Source organism: the organism of the source record quoted next, unplaced genomic scaffold, assembly GCF_019419815.1.
Source record: "Pyrus x bretschneideri cultivar Hongxiangsu unplaced genomic scaffold, Pyrus_bretschneideri_v1 Contig20, whole genome shotgun sequence".
In the NCBI taxonomy this organism is placed as follows: domain Eukaryota; kingdom Viridiplantae; phylum Streptophyta; class Magnoliopsida; order Rosales; family Rosaceae; genus Pyrus; species Pyrus x bretschneideri.
In genome coordinates, this window is record NW_025999502.1 from 376,843 (window position 1) to 398,057 (window position 21,215).

A 21,215-nucleotide genomic window follows, 5' to 3' on the forward strand; every position below is an offset into this window, starting at 1 on the left:
CCTTTAGCTGCATAAAACACTTCCATCCGTCGAATTTGTGGAGGACAAAGTGGTGGGCCAACACTAGCCCATCCAAAAGCTAGAGCAAGATAAACCCGGCCTTACATCAACGGGTTGACGTCATGATGATGCCAACCATCTTTTTTATTTTTTTTTGTCAGGTGCATGTATCACACACGAAAAAAACTAGAGGCTAGCTGACAGCAGGCCCCACTACAACAGCTTAACAACATAGACAAACGACTCGCTGACATGGCTTGTTGTGAGTAAAAACTCGATACGACTCAGTGTGGATGAGGCCATGGGGGAAGTGGGCATCAAAACACTTCACTTGTATATAAACTTACAAATGATGTTGTGTTGGAATTGAAACTGGATCTTGCGTTGGATTTCCAACGATTTGTTTTTTTTTTTTTAAATATTACCTTGTGACATGAGGAACGTTCTAGTGCATCTGATTTCAGATGAGTTTGAAAATCAACGGTCAATATTAATTTAACGATAAAAAAAATAAGAAAATATAATACCCAACCTTTTTTTTCATTTCCCCATCACAACTTTGTATACATTTTTACTACAATCCTTTATATTTGTTTTCCACTTTCCAAATAAAAATGAGTGAGAGGGAAAATTGGCCGATCAGGAAAGACGTTTTGCTTGAGTGTGGGGTTAACATTATATTTATTAATAAATTTCAATGTAACTAACTTGTTATTATCTGGACCCTTGGGTAATCATTTAATTTATTTCCATGGAACAAATTTACAAACAATGAAAAATATATTTGTGAAGACTAATTGCCCTTTCTCTTATTAAACAGGTGGACTTTCATAAGGGCAAGTATTATTCAAAGTGAATAGGAAAGGCAAGTTACTTGCCCTTGCCTTGCCGGAACCCTCTTAAAGCGAGTGGACTTTCTCTAACCGAAGCAATTTATTATATGATTCAATTCAATTTTGGATCACTTGACTTTTCTTAAGAAAATAATAAAAAAACCAGCTACCGATATTCGATGGGCTGGTTTGGTCCAACCAAATTGATGCCCGACCCCACTATATGAAGTATCAGAACATTTAAGGCAATCAATTAATCATGTTCATATCCAACGACTGAGAAGAGATCACTGGCACAACACCAACGTGCTTATGTTTACATCGAGATTTAGTAGGCCCCACCAAATTCCCTCCCTCCTGCCACTTAGTATTACGGTCTAGTGGTATTCATCTTCACTTGTAAGTGAGAAGTCTTAAGTTTCTCGCTAAAGGCGAATTTGAACCATATTATTGCTAGCCCATTGTGAGGTTAAGCTCACCTTCTCCCTTAGTGTAGATAATATCGTTTGTTCAAAAAAAAAAAAAAATTCTTCCTTTTTTTCTTTCAAGTTTCAGGCCAACTCCGTGTGTGTATATTACCTCCCTCATTGGAACCAGGAGTTAGAGAAAATTTCCAAAAAATTGATCATATTTTATAAAATCAAAGGTAATTCAATAAATTCAACGATCACGATTGAATCAGAAAATGTCGTGGCAGGTGTACGTCGACGATCACTTGATGTGTGACATCAACGGCTACCACCTAACGGTTGCAGCCATCCTCCATTGAATCTTGAGCAAGTCTTCCAATGCCTTCAGTATATAGGTGTCTTCTAAGGATAAGCAAGCAGAAAAAGTAATGTGGAGCATAGAGTTCCAAATGCGGTGTAGTCGCAAGCACAATGTGCATCAGAGGTAATGTAGTCCCAAAGGCGGTGTAGACGTAAAGACGGTACCTGCAACAGTGGCATCACAACTTGTCTTCATAGAGGCTCGTCCTCATAGGTAGCTACGTGTTCTTGTAGGTAGCAATGTGTGCTCAAAGGTAGTAGCGTTTCCTCCTCCTCATAGTGGCATCAAAGCTTGTTGTCACAATGACTCGTCCTTGCAGGTAGTGGTGTGTCTTAGTCATCGCAGGCAACGACAGTGCGTGTAATCGGGCTACTTTCTTGCAGTAGCAGCAGTATGTTGATAGAAGCATATTTATGCAACTTAGTTAGCTTGTTTTCTTGCATTTACTTAGTTAATTCTTAGTTATTTTAGTATTTTAAGCTATTTTCGTGTTTTTGTAGGTCCAAATGGTTCAAGTGGCAAGAAAGTGCAATTTAGAGCATTTTGGAGCAGTTTTGGGCTTGGAATGGTTAGTCCATGCTTGGAGCAAGATGGATGGATGAAATTGAAGTTTAAGAAAGGCTAAGAATCTGCTTAAGAGATGGAAGAAATCAATTCAAGACTTGGAAGAAAATGAATCAGCTACAAAGAAGGAAATATGAGTCAAACTTCCTTATTTTGACGTAGTCAATCCTAATCTTTTCCTACTTAATTTCCAGCTGCTAAGGGGGATTCCTAAATATATTGGGACACTTAAATATATGTTCTAGAAGGCTAAATCACATTCCTACCTTGGTGCCACACCTTTCCCCTTCTTCTTCTTTTTTCCTTGCCATGCAGGTTCCTTTCCCTTTCCCTTTGGATGGTGCTGCAAATCCCTTCCCTTTTTCTCATGGGATTCTGATTTGTTACCCTTTTCTTGGAGGGAACTATTGAAGAATAATTTGGTTGCCGATGCGTTTTCCATCCAAGAGGAAAATCTGAGGGTTAATTAGTGATGTCACGGTTAATCTGGGGTGTTAAGGTTCATGGTTTATTGAAAAACCAACTGGAAATCAATTTCTATGAAAGTGTGTCATGTGTGAAGAAGGACCCTCTAGCTAGCTTATCACCCATTAATTCACCAAAGTCGTATTCCTCTAGTTTAAGTCTTTAAATCTGTTTGTTTTACTTTAAATTCGTCAAAACCAATCCCCCCCCCCCTTAATATTTCGTGTTTTACTCAGTTAGAACCTATTTTAGTATGTGTCCTTGAGTGTTTTGAGTCATAGTTAAGTTAGAATTCGTCCAAAATCATTTTTAGTTTCTGTTTTGAGTCTATTTGATTGTTTTGTGATGTTTTGAGTCTTTTTAGTTTGTTTTGAGTCATATAAGCCTAGTTTTGTATTTTTTGAGTCAGTTTTAAGTAGATTAGCAATCCCTCTTAATTCCCGGCCTAGAACAATCCCCACTTGCATTTTTACTACAATTGTTAACAAGGGTTTAATTTGAGTGCTATTATATATCACATCATATGTGCAGTCCATCGACCCCTTCTTTTGCGGCGAGTAGACTCTCTTGCCTCGAGCAGCCTCCTTTGTGGTGAGCAGACTCCCTTGCATTGATTTTCCTCCCTTGCGTTGAGTAAACTCCCTTGCGGTGAGCAGCCTTTCTTGCATTGAGCATCCTCTTTTGCGGCGAGTAGCCTCCCTTGTGATAGTGCGTGCAATTTAGCACACTTTTGTAGTAGTGGCAATACGTGAAGTCCATCAACTCCCTTGAGTAGCGGCAGTTCATGCAACCCAGTGACTCCCTTGTAGCATGTAACGACCTGTCTTAAAATATTACATTTTAATTAGTTGAATTTACGAAAATACCCCTAACAACGACATTGTTGACTTCAATTGACTTTCGTTCGAGGACATGTAAGAATTTTTCTTTTAATTTATTCACATAGTATTCGTTGATACGAACATGCAGGGGCAAGCATATTTGAAATCAGAGCTAAAATGAAGTTTTTACGAATGTTTAAATGTCAAGGGCATTTTGGTAATTTTACAAGGGAGATATTTCTTCACTTTAGACTAGGGCTGGGCAAACGGGGCCTGGACCCGCGGTTAGGGGCGGGTCTAAGCGATTCGGGGCGGGTCCTGTTTTTAAAATTCTGAAACGAGGCGGGGTGGGTCGGGTCCATGTCATTTGCAGGGCGGGACGGGTCCTAATTGCTGAGGAAACGGGTCCCCGACCCGAACCGTTTCCACCTTCCAAAAATCCGTTGATTTAATATGATCCGTTGATTTAATCTGATGGCACTCGAGTCAAGAGCCTCAGAGGCTCAGACTCACTCTGCCTGCCAGACTCCCATAGTCGACTCGACACCCCACTCCCCAAATCTCCTATCCTCTCTCATCTCAGACCTCGCTCGATTGTCTCAGACCTCACTCCCCAAATCTCCTCTCCTCTCTCGTCTCTGACCCCTACTGACTGGACTCCCTGAGACTCATAGTGAGTCAATGACTGTCGACATTACATCGGGTAGCCACCATCACCATCGCAAGAATGTCTCCTGAGTCTTGACTCTCCTTCAATCCTCCCAATCGCGAGTTCCGACCACCACGACACGGTCCACACCAACCTCGCCGTCGAGAACACTACCATCATCCTGCAAATTCCTAGGTAATTTATGAATTAGGGTTTCTGATTTAGGAATTTAGGATTTTTGCATAAGCTTTTCAATTGATTTAGGAATTACGTGGGTTTTTTATTTGGGAATTTAGGGTTTTTGGGGCTATGATTGCATAAGCTTTTTGATTGATTATATTATATGGACTGCTGCGATATGATTGCATAACCTTTTTGATTGATTATATTCATGCTATTACGGTCTTCTTGTCTATTTTTCTTTTGTTTTCCAAATTTTTCTGTAGATTTGATAAGCTATTAAGGGATAAAAAAACTTACCTTTTGGTTACATGGCCATCTTTTTCATATAGATCTTAAGGAAAGCACGAGAGCTTGGGGATTTTCTTCTTGTTGGAATACACACTGATCTGACTGTCAGGTATCATCTCCATCTTACTCTCACTCTCACATGTCAATTTCTATGACCAATAACCCTTTAATCATTTGGGTCTACTTTAGAACCATATATAGTGTGACCATAATAGAAAAATCAAATCCAATAGTAGTGACTTCCACACACTTGTGTGTATATTATCTCTTCACATGAAAAACAAATTTATCCGTAAGTCAATTTTGTACCTATTGTTCTAGGTTTTCTCATTGAATGGGTTTTCAGTAGCATACTAGTTGCAATAGAACCTTGCCAATGGTCACCACTTTGAAAAATTTGGCTGAGTATCAGTTTATCTTTCATGAAAGTTGATTTACTTAATCTACCCTTACGGTTGGTGCCCTTTTCCCTACCCTCTGTGCATTTTGGTGTTACATAAAAGCGCAACTTTGCTCTCACCATATATATGGATTATTTCTAATTCCTGGGAAGCAACTTATCTTTATATAAATCTCACTGATAATTCAATTCATGAACTTCCATCTCTTACAGATGTTCATTTATTCTTGCAACCTCTGATTAGGGTATTTTGTTTTACTTCCAAGTACACATCTTTTTTTTACTTTCGTCTCCTATACTGTATTTCAAAACCCACTAGGTAATAGCTATTTCTAATAATTGCATTACAGTGCTAATAAAGGAGCACATCGCCTAAACTTTTTATTTGTTTTATTTGATAGCGAAAGATGTCCTGCCAATTCAAGTGTCAACAGTTGCCAGTGAGAGTGCATTTAGTGGAGGAAAGAGAGTAATTGACCCTTGTAGATCATGTCTCCTTCCTCAAACAGTGGAGTCATTGATGTGCCTTCAAAATTGGATAAGAAGTGAACCAATTGGCAACATTGAGTATGAAGCAAGTCCTGCGGAGCTTGAATTTTATCAAGAGTGTGAAGAAGGTAATTATCTTGTTTTTTATAGTTTGGTTTATAACTTTATATTAATTGGTTTACAATTAACGTTTGTTCTTTGTTGTAGAATATAAAAGAAAAAGAGCAAATCCTATATCTACAAGTTCAACCATCTCATCAAGTGTTCCTGAAATTAAAGCAACTCGAACGAATAAAGGAAAAGGAATTGCGGTAATATTTTAAACTCAAATGAATAAATTTTAAATTTCAATAATTCAATTTGAATGAGGATAGATATTATGATGTTGGACGTTAAAAATGTCATGTTTATATTCTATTTTTGCTTACAGATTCAATGAAGATTGTTGTTGGAACTTGGGCGTTGGAACTTGGATGTGATTTTAGATGTTAATTTGAAATTTATTGCGGATGTCATGTTTATGTTGTTTTGGATTATTTGATTCTTGGAATTTGGATGTTTTGGATTTTCGGATATTTTGTATGTTGATTTGATTTTTAGATGTTGGAAGATGTAATATTATTATTTTGGATGTATTGTTAATCTATGAACTTGGATGTTGGACTTTGTATTTAGATTGGATGTGAATAATGGTGAATTTGTGCAAAATCTGCATAAATGTAGTATGTGATTTTCTGCAATTGCAATCTGTGCAGTTTTGCAATCTGTGCAATTTTGGGCAGTTTGCAATCTGTGCAGTTTTGCAATCTGTGCAGTTTTGTGCAGATTGCAATCTGTGCAGTTTTGCAATCTGCGATTCTGTGCGGTTTTGTGCAGATTGCAATCTGTGCAGTTTTTGTGCAGATTGCAATCTGCAATCCGTACAATTTTTTTTTTATTTTTTCAAACAACCAAAAAAAAAAAAAAAAGGACCCGTGGACCTGGCTCGAACCGGCTCGTTTCAACCAGGCCGGGTAATGTCCGATTCTTATATTGGAAAATGTAATCCCCGGCCCGGCCCGCCCTGTTCCCTATCTGATCCTAATGGATTTTCTTTAGCCATGTTGGAGGATGAACATGCTCAGCAAGTAGTAAAGCAGAAGCAGGTTATTTTTCCTGCTCTGATACCATCTTGAATTTCTTTGTTGTGTTTCTTATGTTTTTCATAATCATAATTACAATGTACAGCCACCATATATAAGGAGAAGACCTTCCTTGAATTACGCCACAACTGATGGCTTAGGGAAGGCAAAACAACAACTCCTTAAATTAGGGCATTGACACTATGATTAATGGGAGATGACAACATAGACTCCTATACAAAGGAACCAGACTATTAACCACCTGGGGAACAACCAATACTCGGGGGAAACAAGCTTGAATGGTTGACAAAACCCCTTAAACCCTAATGATACGGAAACCATCCTAATATCTAGGAAACCTTAATAACCACTGGGCTACTTCCAATAGTTTTGTCTTTTTCATTGTAGATTTGGAAATGGAAATTAATAGGAAACAGTTTAGAAAAATGCAATACCGAGCTGCATTTGGTCCATTTTTGAATGTTTTTAATGTTTTGAAATTGAAAATTCAGGAAGAACATCGAGAAATTATAAAAGGAACACCATATTGGGGTCTTTTCAGAGCTTATGATGCACGGTTGGTTAGCGATGATATGTGCAGGAAGACTTATGTAGATATGATTAGAATAATTAATTGTTTCAACGCCGAGACGTCTGAATTCAAATTTGGTGATAGGTGTGAAAATTTTACAGGGTTTGAAGTTGAGGAGTTGCTTGGATTGCCTAACTTCGGTCGGGATATAAATCTTAATGAACGATGTTCAAAGTCTGAGGAAGGTTTCATTAAAAGAAATTTTAAAACGTTTGACAGTTACCAGGAAAAATATTGAATCTGCTATGATTACAATAGTAACAAGGAAAACACAACAGAATCGTGAGGATTTTGTATGCCTAATGTGTTTACATCTTTGTATTACATTATTATTTTGTAATAGTGGTAGTACCATCTCTTGGAACTTAACTTCCCGTTGTAAAGATGTTCGAACAATGGCGGGCTACAATTGGGCAAAAGCAACATTGGATTGTTTGCAAAAACAACTGGTCAAGAATTGCGGAAAACCATCTCATGTATCTGGATGTGCTGTGGTGTTGCCGGTATGTATTGTATGCTAATTGGGTGTGTTAATTTATAATTCATTCTTTATGCTTTGTAATTCGATGACCAGTTTATATTTGTGTGTCAATAGTTTTGGTTTTTCGAGAAAAGTTCATTGGTTGAACCTGTAAGAGGAAGAATGGATTTGGCATCCAAATTTATGAAGTGGGATCTGCAGGTATTGCATGAGGCTATGTCAGCTATTGAAATTGATAGGTTACAGGTACGTTAAAATTGAACTTAACTTTTGTTTTTGTTTTTTTTGTTTTTGGTTTTTTTTTTGTTTTTGTGTTTTTTGTTTTTGTGTGTTTTTTTTTTTTTGCATGTTTTTTTATGAATGTTTTGACGATGGTTATCATTTTGGCTATTTTAGATTAGCAATGCATCAGAGTCACACATGACTAGAAGTTTGAGGTGTGAACCTCACATTATGGTGTCCCCACACAACGACAATGATCAAGACTTTCAGGTATGTAGGGTTTGGTTTTAATGTTTTGTCTCATGTTTTTAATGATTGCGTATTGTAATTTATTGTTTACTACATATATATATATATATATATATCTATATATATATATATATATGTATATAGACACACACACACACACACGCAGAGTATGTAAAAGATGTGCATGAGACCCCTGCCATTGGAATTTTGAATAGCAAGTATCGTAGCTATGAATCTCAACAACCAATTGCGGCCCATAAGTCTTTAGCGAAAAACATGACGTCATCAGTTACAATTGCTAGTGTTACATCTGAAGAGGTAAAATTAGTAATTTTGTGGTGGTATGTTGTTTGAAATTCGTTATATATAGAATAGTTGTATGGTGTAATATGTGTAGTAACTTGTTTACACTCTTACTGTTGGAACTCCAGAAAAATTTTGGTGTTGTGAATCATCATTTGACAACCGGTGTGAGTGGTGGTTCTAATTTTGATGAGATTCGAACGAAAGAGGTGGTGAGTGTTACTTTCGAAAAAGAGTTCGACCCGCCCAAAATGTTTCAACTCATCAGTGCACAAGACAATCTTTACCACAAAGGTGTTCACGAGTGTGAACTTGTTGAGGCACATCATGTACCGAAAGATTCTGAACTTAGTGTGGAACAATGACTGGAAAAGGAACGTTCAGAGAATAAGTCATTGAAGGAAGAGATAAAAATGTTGAAAATTGAAGTTGAGTTAGCGCAACTGCATTCTGTGGTGTACCATGAAATGTGCTGCGATACCAAAAAGCTCTCGTTGCAGATGCATACAATCAGTATGATGATCTGTCGTCCGACCTTACGCAACTATTAGAATGCATAGAAAGGGAAATGGGTGAAAAAACACATGCCTCATTCCCTGAGATCGCTACATGGATTGTAAGGTTGAAAAGGAAACGAAGGAAATCGAAACGCTTGACTGGGTTTGTTTATGATGAGATGAAATCTTGGAGGGAACCCAAAAAGGCGAAGCTTAATGAGATAGTACCTAGTGTTGTGAATCCCGCCGAAAATGATGAGATTCTAGACACTACTAAAGGGAAGGCTCAGATAGGATCAGAAGCTATTGGTCGTCACACAGTCAAAGGGAAACAAAGAATTGGTGTAACACTTACCCTTCATGCATGTCAGTGTGGATGTACTTGCGGAATCATTTCTGCAACATATGTAAGAAAAATGGAAAAATAATTTGCCTACAAGTTGAACAAATGTTTCTTGATTCAAAATATATGACATGGGTGTAGCATATTTTTATTTTTTACCTGTATATATTGGAATTATTTATTTTGCCAACAAATTTATTTTTGCCAATCCTTTTCAAATAATATTGCCTTCAAATTGATGCTGACTTATTTATTTTGCCTACCCATAATATTTCATGTTGGAAACTAAGATAATAATTGGAATACAATTTATTTACCGTTACCAACCTCCATATAAGGAGTGTTTTGACATATACGTTAGAGTTGTATCAAACCTGTAATTTACCTATAAGTCCATCGTTCGCATCCATGTATTATTATATTTGGATTTTCTTTTGGTCGAAAAATGTATTATTATATATGTTTGGTATATATACAAATAATTTGCATCCTTGTTAAAACGGATATTGTATTACACCAGCACTTTGGGTAGGTAAATTGTTGTGCACGCAAAAAAAGGAAAAGTCCGAATTAGTCAAGCGTAAGAGAAGAAAAAACTGCATCTAATCCTAGTTATGACAATTCAAACCCGTTTTGGTAAATATGAACCTATATGTGTAAACAAACTTCTTGATAACATTGATGACGTGGAAAAACAACAAAGAGCTAATTCTGGTGGCAATCAATCAAGATGCCAGAGGCATTCTTTATTGAACATAAAAGAAACAAGAAAATTGAATACACAAACGAAAAAAACACAAACAGTAAAAAGCTCCGAGTTTATATCAAATTTCGGCAGTGCAAGCCTTTCTGTTGTGGTGACCCAGGGTTCCACACCTAGAACATGTAATTGGCCTTGTCCGCTCCCCCGATGATTTGATTCGCTTCACCCTTGGTCTTCCGGGAGGTTTCTTTGTCAATGGTGGATTAATCAGTATTTCTTCATTTTCCTCCTGTGCATGCCTATCGATATCTGGAATCGAAACAATTGTTATATCATAGCAACTCTTAAAAAAATGGGCCATGAAATAGTCTTTCACGTACTCATACGGATTCCCCTGCCACTTAAGTATAGCAGCAAGTGCATGGGCGAAGGGAAACCCTTTGATTTGCCACATTCTACAGCAACACGTGCGGGACTGGAGATCAACCATTTTAGAGTCCTCACCATGCACCTCAAACTAAAACTCACTTGAACGACCAGCATCCCAATGGCGCCCGCATTCCAGCAAATCTTGCATAATGGTCTCCATTTTTGGGCAAAGGAAAGTTTTCCAACCCTCAGCTACACGCCTCCTTTGTGCATTCATCTCCATGATTTTGGCCCTAATTCCATCAAGCATCTGGTATATGGGCAAAAAACGTTGATCGACAATCCATGCATTAAAGGATTCAGCCACGTTTGAACACCCTTCGCCGTATTTTGGGCCTGGATAATGAGCGGCTGCCCAACTTTCTTTTGGAAGCGTTTTCAAGGATTCAGCTACGTTTGAACACCTTTCGCCGTATTTTGGGCCTGGAAAATGAGCGGCTGCCCAATTTTCTTTTGGAAGCGTTTTCAAGAAGTCCCTCATTACAGCACCACCTTCCTCCATTAACATCCTCAGATGCATTTCAAATGCATCCTCGGTAGGAGCATATGCACATTTCCCAAAAAGCTGAATGATCTAGTCGCGATACGACTTAGCCAGGGAGGATGGGTACTTAAGAAGTATGTTTTGCTTCGAATGGTGGTAACAAAATGCATGCGGTGATTTTGGAAATACTGATACCACTGCTTCGATCAACCCCTTTTGTCTATCAGATATGAATGTAAAGGTTCTTCCTTGAAGAGTGACGATTTTTGACAAGTTTTGGAGGAACCAAGACCAGTTCTCTTCATTTTTAGAGTTAACAACCGCAAGGGCTAAAGGATATGTACCTGTTTCATATAAGACAGTATGTTATAAATATAGTAGTATTGTGAACTGGAAATATAGGCAGAAAAAATAATTTGACACCAATAAAATTTATACATAGCAGTGGATAATCGTCCAACAAAATGACCTAGTTTATATACTGATGAACATATACAGTATGTAACACACACATAATTTGTAGGGACTATATGTTCTCCATATATATGTAAGACATGATTGAACAAATGTATTAAGAAAATAAAACAATACATAAATATATCATATTTGGATATACCTTGGTTTCCACTTTTCCCAGTAGCGGCAAGCGACATAGGCCTGGAAATATAAGGGTTGGTAAATTAAGAGTTGCCACATATGCAATTCAAGGAAAATGAGAAATGATGTAAAAAAAAAAAAAAATATGAAGAATCATAATTTTCTTACAAAATGCAAATCCCTCTATGCAACCATGGAAAGATACGAATATCCTTTTAAATCGGGAAGATTCTGCATTGCACTCCAACACACAATGTGAGCTAGGATTTGAACTTTCAATTGCTCTGACGTACCAAGCCAAGTGATTGTATGACAACGATTCGTCACCATGCATCATTTTTTCGGCTGATTCCTTCTCGTACCACGCATTATAGTATGAAATATCCAATCCATAATATTTCTTAAAATCCTTTATGATCTCAGTAGGCTTCAACATTGGCTTGGAAGAAGCTTGCTCCATGAGAATGGATGAGACGACTTTGGATGACATCATGCCACCCTTCCGTTCACAAATCAACCCACTGCAAGTCTGTGCGTGTTGTTCAATGTACGAATATAAAAAAAAAAAAAAAAAAACCATTGGCATGACACAAAGTAGCATGCACCCACCACATACAACCTTTAAATAGTTTTTTAGAACACTCAGATGTCACTCTCTCCCTTTCATTAAAAAAAAAAACTATGCTAAACCCCTTCTCGATGGAATACTTACGGAGCTTGTCTCTAAATTCAGAGACACCCCCCCCCCCCCCAAGTAAACCTTTGCCCAACCCGATTAATATAGGTTTTTCATGGGCGAGATAGATAAGTTTGTGGCAGTGGTGCAACATATTTTCCAATGCAATCATTGGTGTTACTAGGTGTAGCACCATCCCAAACGTTAAAGGAAAATCTATTCCCATTAACACCACTATTACCTTCACATGGTGATTGACACCCGTTAACAATAATAGTCAGTGAATTTTGCGTGTCATTATAACGTAACAAATGTAACACATGCACATCTAAATCAAATTTTAACAAGCATGGAGGATGGTCAGGGACAACATAAGTCATTTGGAATTCCTCAACTATGAGCTCATCAATTCGCCTCTTTGTGCATTCATCTCCATAATTTCATACATTAATGTCTTTTGATTTATTTATTTTTTTTATTTCTCAAAGTCATTAACTCTCCCATATAATTTGCATGTAATTAATTTTCATAAATCAAACATACAATAGGGGTATTTTTGGCATCCAAAATATGTAAAATGTATCAAGTTCAATGTAATTATTGAAATTGCTTATGTGGATCCTAGTCGCTGGGTTTTTCTAGAGTAAAAAAGTCATGTTAGGTTTTTTATGTGTAAAATTGAATTCTAGGGACTAAAGTCATATTTTCAGTAAGAGTAAATCTCAGTTTACTACTCTGCCAATTCGATCTTGCAGTTGCCCCCCCTCGTTTGGGGCCACCTCTAGATAAAGCCATCTTTCAATCCACGTGGATGAGTTTGATGGGGTTGAAGAGGGGTCCGGTGGGGCTACTTGTGGTTTTCAGCATTTGGTACATGAAGTTTTTTCCGTCCCAGAGTCATACCTAAAGTGTTAATTTTTGGACAATCTTATACATCCATTAGTCTGGGTTTTAAGTTTCCCGTTAACTGATGACGTGGTGCCCATGTGGACAATGACTGGGCGCCACATGTCATTAAGGGGTCCACATGGAAATTAAAAATGAAAAAAAAAACCAAAATTAAAAAAAATAATAATAAATAAAGATGATTAGCTTTGACCGCTGAGCACCACCTGAAGTAGAAAAAAGGTTGGTGTGGGTGGAGGAAAGCGAATCAACCATTTGATGCAAGGAGATCTAAGTGACCTATTACTAAAAAAGATAATCAACACATCGCACCAATGATTTAAAAAAATTAAAAAATTTCAAGAGATCTGAGAGACCTATAAGGAGGGCAAAAGGGGGATTGATGGACGCCCAAAGTCCTCCCTCATGTTCTCCGCTGAGCATCACCTTTAGCCTAGCACATCACAGCAACACATCGCACCAATGAAGCTCTCTGCCATTGGAATAGCAGACCAAATCCAAGGACCACGCACTGCAAGGTGCAGAGTCGGGCCCAAGCATTTTGTCGGGTCTGTGTGATCTTCCTCAACGAGGTGAAGGCCTTCTCGATTTCAAACACAGGGAGACCGAGTTGGGTTGGGTTAGGTATGGAAGGATTAGGAGAGGGATGGGTCAGGTTTGGGTATGGACGGACTAGGGGAGGGATGGGTCGAGTTGGGTTGGGTTGGGTATGGAAGGACTAGGGGAGGGATGGGTCGGATTGGGAGAACGACAGGTGTGAATGGGGAAATGAGCGGAGGAGGGAGACCATGGTGGTGTTGATTTTTAGATCAGCTTTGGTGGTTGTCAAAGAGAAGAAGAAAAATGGTTGGTGCGGGTGGAGGAAAGGGAAGGCCCGCATCCCTAGGTCATTTTTCATTTGTTTAGGTTTTTAATTTTTAATTTTTTTTAATGTTTTGGTTTATTTGAAATTTAGGTTTTTTTTTAATTTTTAATTTCCACGTTGACATCTTAATGACACGTAGCGCCCAGTCATTGTCTGCATGAGCGCCACATCATCAGTTAACAGGAAACTTAATAGCCAGACTAAATGATGTATTAGACTGTCCCAAAATTAACACTTTAAGAAAGACTCTGGGACAAAAAAGAACTTTTTGTACTAAATGTTGAAAATCACGAAACTTGAGAGTAGTAAACAAAAATTTACCCTTTCAGTAAAAAACCAAAAAAAAAAAAAAAAAAAAAAACCAGTTACGGATTGTTGTACTGATGGAACCTCATGATCAGCGATTGCAACAATGGAGATGAACGTGTTTGTTTGCACCTTCACACCGAGAGGAGATCACCTACATCAATGCCAAGACGGGCTCGGGAAGATTGTTGATGACGTTGTGAAAGGCGCGACGATCGTTGATGACGCTCACGGAGGAAGGCAGTAGCGATATCCCTCCACATGCACGTGTCTCGAATCGTGTCTAGCACGCAAGGCTAGCAAGTTTGCTGCACCACCAAGACTCATTGCTAAACAAGTAGGCCAAACATGTAGCCCTTCTTTATAGTTGAAAATGAGTGATGCCCACGAGCATTCCTATTTGATTGAAAGCTATTTAAGGCAAATATTGAATTTGATAATATTCATTCCAAAAGTTGGTATATACGAATTGAAAAAAAAAACAAAAAAAAAAAAAGAAGAAGAAAAGATATAGCTGCACAATGGGAGTGCTAAGTTGAAGGAAAACAATAAGTGAAAAGAAGAGTGATGGCATTGGCGACTCAAATCCAACCCGAAAAATACGAGAGATTTTTCATTGTGATCGGAACACGGGATTGTATACTATATAATTCTATACAAATGGTGGGATATATATGTTAAATAGTTAATAGTTTAAAAAATAAAATTTCTCACCACTTATATAAAAACACCACTCGTGTTTCTATCATAATGAAAAATTACTCGAAGAATACATAAAATGACGTCATTCTAGTAATTGTGGCAAGTAATTAGCGGGATTGCTCTATTCGTAGAAAATCAATCAAATTCCTCAATAATGTGCACCGATTACAAGGGTATTGGCACGGGGCTGCTGACTTCAGTTATAAAGTTCCCTTCATAATTCCTATCTAAATTAGGAATGGGATTGCAAATAGAAGACAAGAGTTTGCCGCATGCAAATTCAAGGGGTGGAGTTCACAAGAGGAATGATATCCTATGCAAATTCAAGCCCTAAAACACAACTGCAACAAAGCAATTGGAATGGCCCTCACGTGACCATTTGAAATATTGCATGCATGGGATTAAGCTGCTGGACAAAGGCACACTGGCTCAAAGTGACCAAGAGACAACTTCAACGGCATTAAAACATGATGCTTTCGTACGACCACAATTAAGTGGATTTGAATCGCTACAAATTCTTTGGATGTGAACCACGACAAATTAATGGACCAATGTCCCGTTAATTACCAAATTAATCAAATGGCATAAAGTCACCCTAAGAATTTGAATTCGATCTACATTGGTTTGATCCCACAAAGGGTATGTAGGTACTCTAGTACCAAATTCTAGACACAACCACAATCAAACCCAAATTCATATTCAAATACTTGTGTTCTTCATCATGCTCGTGGAAAATCAACAAGCACAACAAAGTGTCGATTCATCCACCCCAAAGACGCAAACCACCCACCACGTGAAGCTCCTCATGGCCCTATTTCATTCAAGATCAAGCTTCAACGGCCCTTGAAGAAATCACAAGTTTGATTCAAGATCAAGTGTCCACCACCCTTGAATCAAAGTCGACTCCAGAGAAATGAAGTAAATTAGAACCTCTGGAGGAAAGCTAGAAAGCTCTCTGGCCAAAGCTAACACTCAGTGTTCTTCATCAAGTTAGTGGAGAATCAACGAGCGCAACAAACACGTGCCGATTCATCCATTGCCAAAGCCGAAGATCACCCACCACGTGAAACTCCTCGTGGTCCTGTTTCATTCAAGACCAAGCCTCGACGTCCTTTTAAGAAACCTTCAGCCTAATTCAAGACCAAGCCTCTACAGCCCTTGAAGAACTTCTAGCCCAATTCAAGATCAAACCTCGACAGCCCTTGAATCGACATCTACGTCGAGGGACTTCAAAGCATAGTGGTCAAATACATTCACTATGCGAGGACTACAAAACACATCTTCTACCCCCTGCAGATTTTACCCTATCTATACCTGGAGCCAATTCCCTATCGGCCACGTGACAAGCACATGCATAAGATGCCTTTTGTTTTTGTTTTTTGTTTTGTTTTTTTTTTCTTGAAAGTTGCGGAATATATTTCAAAAGGACAAAGTCCATGGATACCAGTATAAAAAAGCTAGGAGTTAACACCAGCAATGAGTCTAAACAAAAATAAAAGGTTGGAAAAAGAAACCATTACAAAAAAGCATTAGTTACTGCTTTCAGATAGTAAGATATCAAGAATAACGTCCGATGGTTCCTCGAACCAAGCATGATCACATGAGGATGAGAGAGCAGAGTGTGCAAGACGATAAGCAGCCTTGTTTCGTTGGTGACGAGCATAGGCAATAGAAGCTCCAGTGAGCTCGGTCAACATAGCTTTCAAATCTTCGACAATATGCCCAATAAATGACATGTCGAGGAAAACTGAATTTAATGATAATATGATCTAGAGTGAATCAGACTCAAGGATAAAATTTTGCCAACAACAACCCTTCATGAGCTGCAAGGGCTTCAATGTGAATAGGCAATGATACATACTCGAAGGTCCTGATGCAAGCTGCTACAAAGCCCTTATCCTTATCCTGAATGACCACCACAATTCCTCCTACCATCTAGCAAGCCGCTTCAATGGTTGGGGATAATGTCATGGTAGATTTTCCATACTTTGGCCTTAACCTTGGGGAGAACTTTTGCTGCCCAGATCTTCTTTAATAACTCAACATATGAGTTGGTCCCAGTGGACGGCTCAACAAGCAACGGATCCCTTGGAATTCCTTATGCCATATGATATGCACTTTTCATCTTAAATCGACGTGCCTTTTTGTAGACATCAAAATTTCGGTGAAATACATGTTCACCAACACACTAAAATTTCAACATGCCAGGTTATACATGGCATGTGCCACGTGTCTCACAAATCCTATACATTGATGTGACTGATCAAAATCAGAAGAATCATTAAGAAGGACACGTGTCAACACTTGATGAAAATGAATTATTTGATTTTAATTTAATTAAATCAAATGTTAACTAATGGAGTCAAATCATGAACCGGCCCATAAATCGAGTCCTGGTTCTTTCATCAATTAATCATGCCCACAAATAGAGCCAAATGCATCCGTAGTCAAGGCTTGGAGAGTATAAATAGGAGGCTTCAAGATAAAGAAAAGAGTCTAGAAAATCATTCATGCCTAGATGCTGAAACTTCGAAACTCTGAAGCTCTCAAGCACTAAAACCCTCCAAACACTAAAGAAGACTCGGAAAACCTCCGTATTATTCATCAAACCTATGAAGAACCACCAAGCACCCCTACACATGCTGGTTTCTCCATTGCCAAGAGTCAAAATCTTGCGACATCCGTTCATCCAAAATCAAGTCATCGCGACCCTTGAATCAACAACACTAGACACCTTATATTTCAGAGATCGAATCAGAGGATTCAAATTGTAAAGAGATTGTAACTCTACATTTACATTGATACATATATTCTTTGTACACGTGTTCTTGTTTCATTTCCTGCAAGATTTTCGTGTTTACAACTTATTTTATTATTGATGTGTAGTTTAAGCTAGAAGAAATTACGACAATAATTAAAGATTTCGATGAGCCAGTGTCTATTGCTCCAATTGGATTACACCTAATAACACCATTGAAGTAGCTCAATCAAAGATGTGATGAAAACTCAGAAAGAAAGAAAATGGAAGGATCTTGCAAGCTTTACTAAAAAATATCATAGTTACAAAGAATACTCTCACCACTATTTATACTAGATACAAAGCTTAATGACTAAGCAATCCTTATAACTACCCAACTCATTAGATTATGACACATGTAATACATCAACCAATGACACATGTTATCATCTAAAACCATGTCACTCAATCTTAATTGGGGAAACCCAGTTTGAGATTGGAGCAATGCTGAAGAAAAGCATGACCATGAAGACCTTTCGTGAGCTCATCAATAACTTGGTCAGCAATAGCAATATACTCCACCTGAAGATCACCTTTGTGGACTCTTTCATGAACAAAATGGTAGTCCGTGTCCAAATGTTTAATCATTGTGTGACAAACCGGATTAGAACATAAAGCAAAAGTAAAAACATTATCATAGTACAATAGAGGATGCTGTCGTAAAAAGACATGAAGATCTTTCAAGATTAAACGAATCCAAGCAACATCGGTAGCAGCATTAGCTAGGGCTTTCCATTCAGCCTCAGTGGAACTCCGAGAAACACTACTTTGCTTCTTAGCTTGCCATGAGACAAGATTAGACCCCAAAAATACTACATAACATATGGTTGATCTCCGTGTATTAATATCAGATGCCCAATCAACATCACTATACGCCATAATATCCAAAGAATCCGCAGATGAATATGTTAAACCACAATCTAAAGTTCCCTATAAATATTTGAATATTCGCTTGACAAGATGAAAGCGTACATCTGTGGGATTTGACATAAACTGACATGCATAATTCATAGTGAATGCAATCTGGCCGAGTGAAAGTCAAATATTGCAGAGCACCCACAAGACTTCTAGACAAAGTAACATCAGTCATAGGAATACCTTTATCTTTGAGCAATTCAATATGTGGTTTATAAGGAGTAGGATAAGGCTTGCAGGATTTTATAGCAACCTTCTTGAGCAAATCTTTAGCATACTTTGATTAGGAAATAAAAAGATCACCATTGTCCTTGTATAGGACCTGGAGACCCAAGAAAAAAGTCAAATGACCTATATCTTTCATATCAAAAACTTCACCAAGATTGTCAATGACTTGTTCAACCAAAATAGAATTAGAACCAGTGATGATAACTTCATCCACATACAAAAGAGGATAACTACATTGCCATCTTGTAGCTTAACAAACAAACTAGGATCTGAATCAGAAACAACAAACCCAAGACTAGGCAAATATGTGGTAAACTTGGAAGTCCAAGCTTGGGGAGCTTGTTTAAGTCCATAAAGATACTTAACAAGTTTGCAAACAGAGTGAGGCTTGTCAGAATCCTGAAATCCTTGAGTTTGCTTCGTAAGGACTTCTTCTTGTAAATCACCGTGAAGGAAAGCATTTTTAACGTCTAATTGGCATAATGGCCATTTCTGTGCAGTAGCTAAAGGAAGCATAATTCTAACAGTACTATGACGAACCACATGACTAAAATTATCGTCATAATTGAGGCCTTGTTCCTGACTATAGCCTTAAGCCACCAATGGTGCCTTATATCTAGAAACAGCTCCATTTTGATCCTTCTTAATCTTGTAAACCCATTTACTACCTATAACATTCTTATTAGGAACAGGAGGTACCAACTCCCAAGTACCTTACTTTTGTAAAGCAATGAACTCCTCTGTCATAGCTTCTCGCCAATGAGATTGAGAAACTGCAACCTTAAAGGATGTTGGCTCATTAGTATCCACTATGCTCAAAACTGCAATATACCCTTTAAAAACAATATCTTGAGCAGGTAGAGACAATCGAGACACTTGAGATGAAACAGAGTTAGAATCAGGCAACTTAGACAACTGAGATGTTGCAGAATTAGTCACAGTCATAGTATCATAATTTTTCCTAGAAATCACACATGTACGAAGTTTAGTTTGCATAGGATGAGAGGACACGCGTGTAGTGGAATCGGTGGTATGAGAAGTGGCTAGAGAAAGAATTACCTCAAGCTGAGATGCACGATGGACAGGCAACAAAGGTTTTGTGGAGTGTTGGAGAAATGTAATAGAAGTTGAAGAAAGAGAGGCCTGGGATAAAGACATATTCCCAGAGTGTTGAACCAAAATGCTAGGTGAACTGTGATAGGAACCTAAATCTGCACTAGTATCCCCATGCTCAAATGACCCTGTAGTAGAAGATTGTAATAAACTGGAAGTAGATTCTGAAGTACCATCTAAACCTGAACTCTCATCAAGAACATCAAAACCAGCATCATTATGTTTAACAGGTGCAGTAGCAACATAGTGAAGATGTCCAGGAGGTGAAGGTAGAACAACAGGGAAAAGTATAGGATAATGTACATGTACTAATACATTGGAAGAAATAAAGACCATAGGTGTATGGAAGGGAAACACATTTTCATCATGTATAACATGCCTTGAAATAAATAGCCTTTGTTTTCCTTTATGATAACAAATCACACATTTAGAACCCAAAGCATACCCCAAAAATATGCACTTTTTTGTTCTATGCTCTAATTTGTAGTGTTATAGGTCTAAGATAAGGATACACTGTTGTATCAAAAAATTTTAAAGAACCCAACTCAAGATGTGAACCAAAAAGTTTGAAATAAGGTGATTGCATAGCTAATGATTTATAGGGCATCCCATTTATAAGGAAAATGGCGAGTAGCACCAGTGTCTATAATTCAAGCTTGTTGAGAATTAAAATTAGATGAAGAACTACCAATCATAGCATTGAGAGAGGAAGGTGGTTGTGCACCTTGGAATCATAATTGTTTTGATGAAAACAATTCAAAATAGTGTGCCCCTGTTTTCCACAGATCTAGCACTTATGAATTGCTCTACCAAATATAGATGGCTGATCATTTCTGTAAAAACAATTTGGAGCCGTATACCCCTTTTTGCTGCAAATCCGACACTCAGGTATGATGTGTGATTTCTGGCCAATATTATCACTCCAAGTACCCTATGATGAACCATTCTTAGAATTACTTCTAGAAGCTCCAGAAATATCCCCATTATTTCGATTATTAAATCTGAAATTGCCACCACCATTCTTTCTATTGTTAAACTATTGTCCTTCATTACCTTGTCCACTGTTAAATGGCTGGCTTCCATTCCCTTGACTATTTTCATTACCATTAGACCTCTGAAACTGACCCACATAGCCAGTGCCTCCATTGAAGATGTGATTTGCAGATTGATTAGAAGATTCCCCTTGATAAAATTGATACTAACTTCCATTAATAGAGGACTCT

The 21,215-nt window shown here is 37.9% G+C and overlaps 1 protein-coding gene across 1 annotated transcript; it reads right to left on the reverse strand.

Annotated features, from left to right (window-relative positions):
* Window positions 1-10,095: 10,095 nt before the first annotated feature.
* LOC103938609 lies at window positions 10,096-11,974 on the reverse strand. Its single transcript, XM_048583731.1, has 5 exons — window positions 11,778-11,974; window positions 11,504-11,544; window positions 11,083-11,231; window positions 10,503-10,977; window positions 10,096-10,283 (listed from the first exon to the last, which is right to left on the reverse strand). Exons 1-5 carry the CDS (start codon window positions 11,972-11,974, stop codon window positions 10,096-10,098), a joined length of 1,050 nt encoding a protein of 349 aa, XP_048439688.1.
* Between the last annotated feature and the right edge of the window lie 9,241 nt (window positions 11,975-21,215).

Excerpts from the sequence above, each read along its gene's own strand:
- LOC103938609 (XM_048583731.1), bottom strand. The coding sequence starts at position 11,974 with ATGTCATCCAAAGTCGTCTCATCCATTCTCATGGAGCAAGCTTCTTCC. Across the intron at positions 11,545-11,777 it reads TCATACAATCACTTGGCTTG|GCCTATGTCGCTTGCCGCTA; the intron begins GTACGTCAGAGC and ends TTATATTTCCAG. Across the intron at positions 11,232-11,503 it reads TGGGAAAAGTGGAAACCAAG|GTACATATCCTTTAGCCCTT; the intron begins GTATATCCAAAT and ends TATATGAAACAG.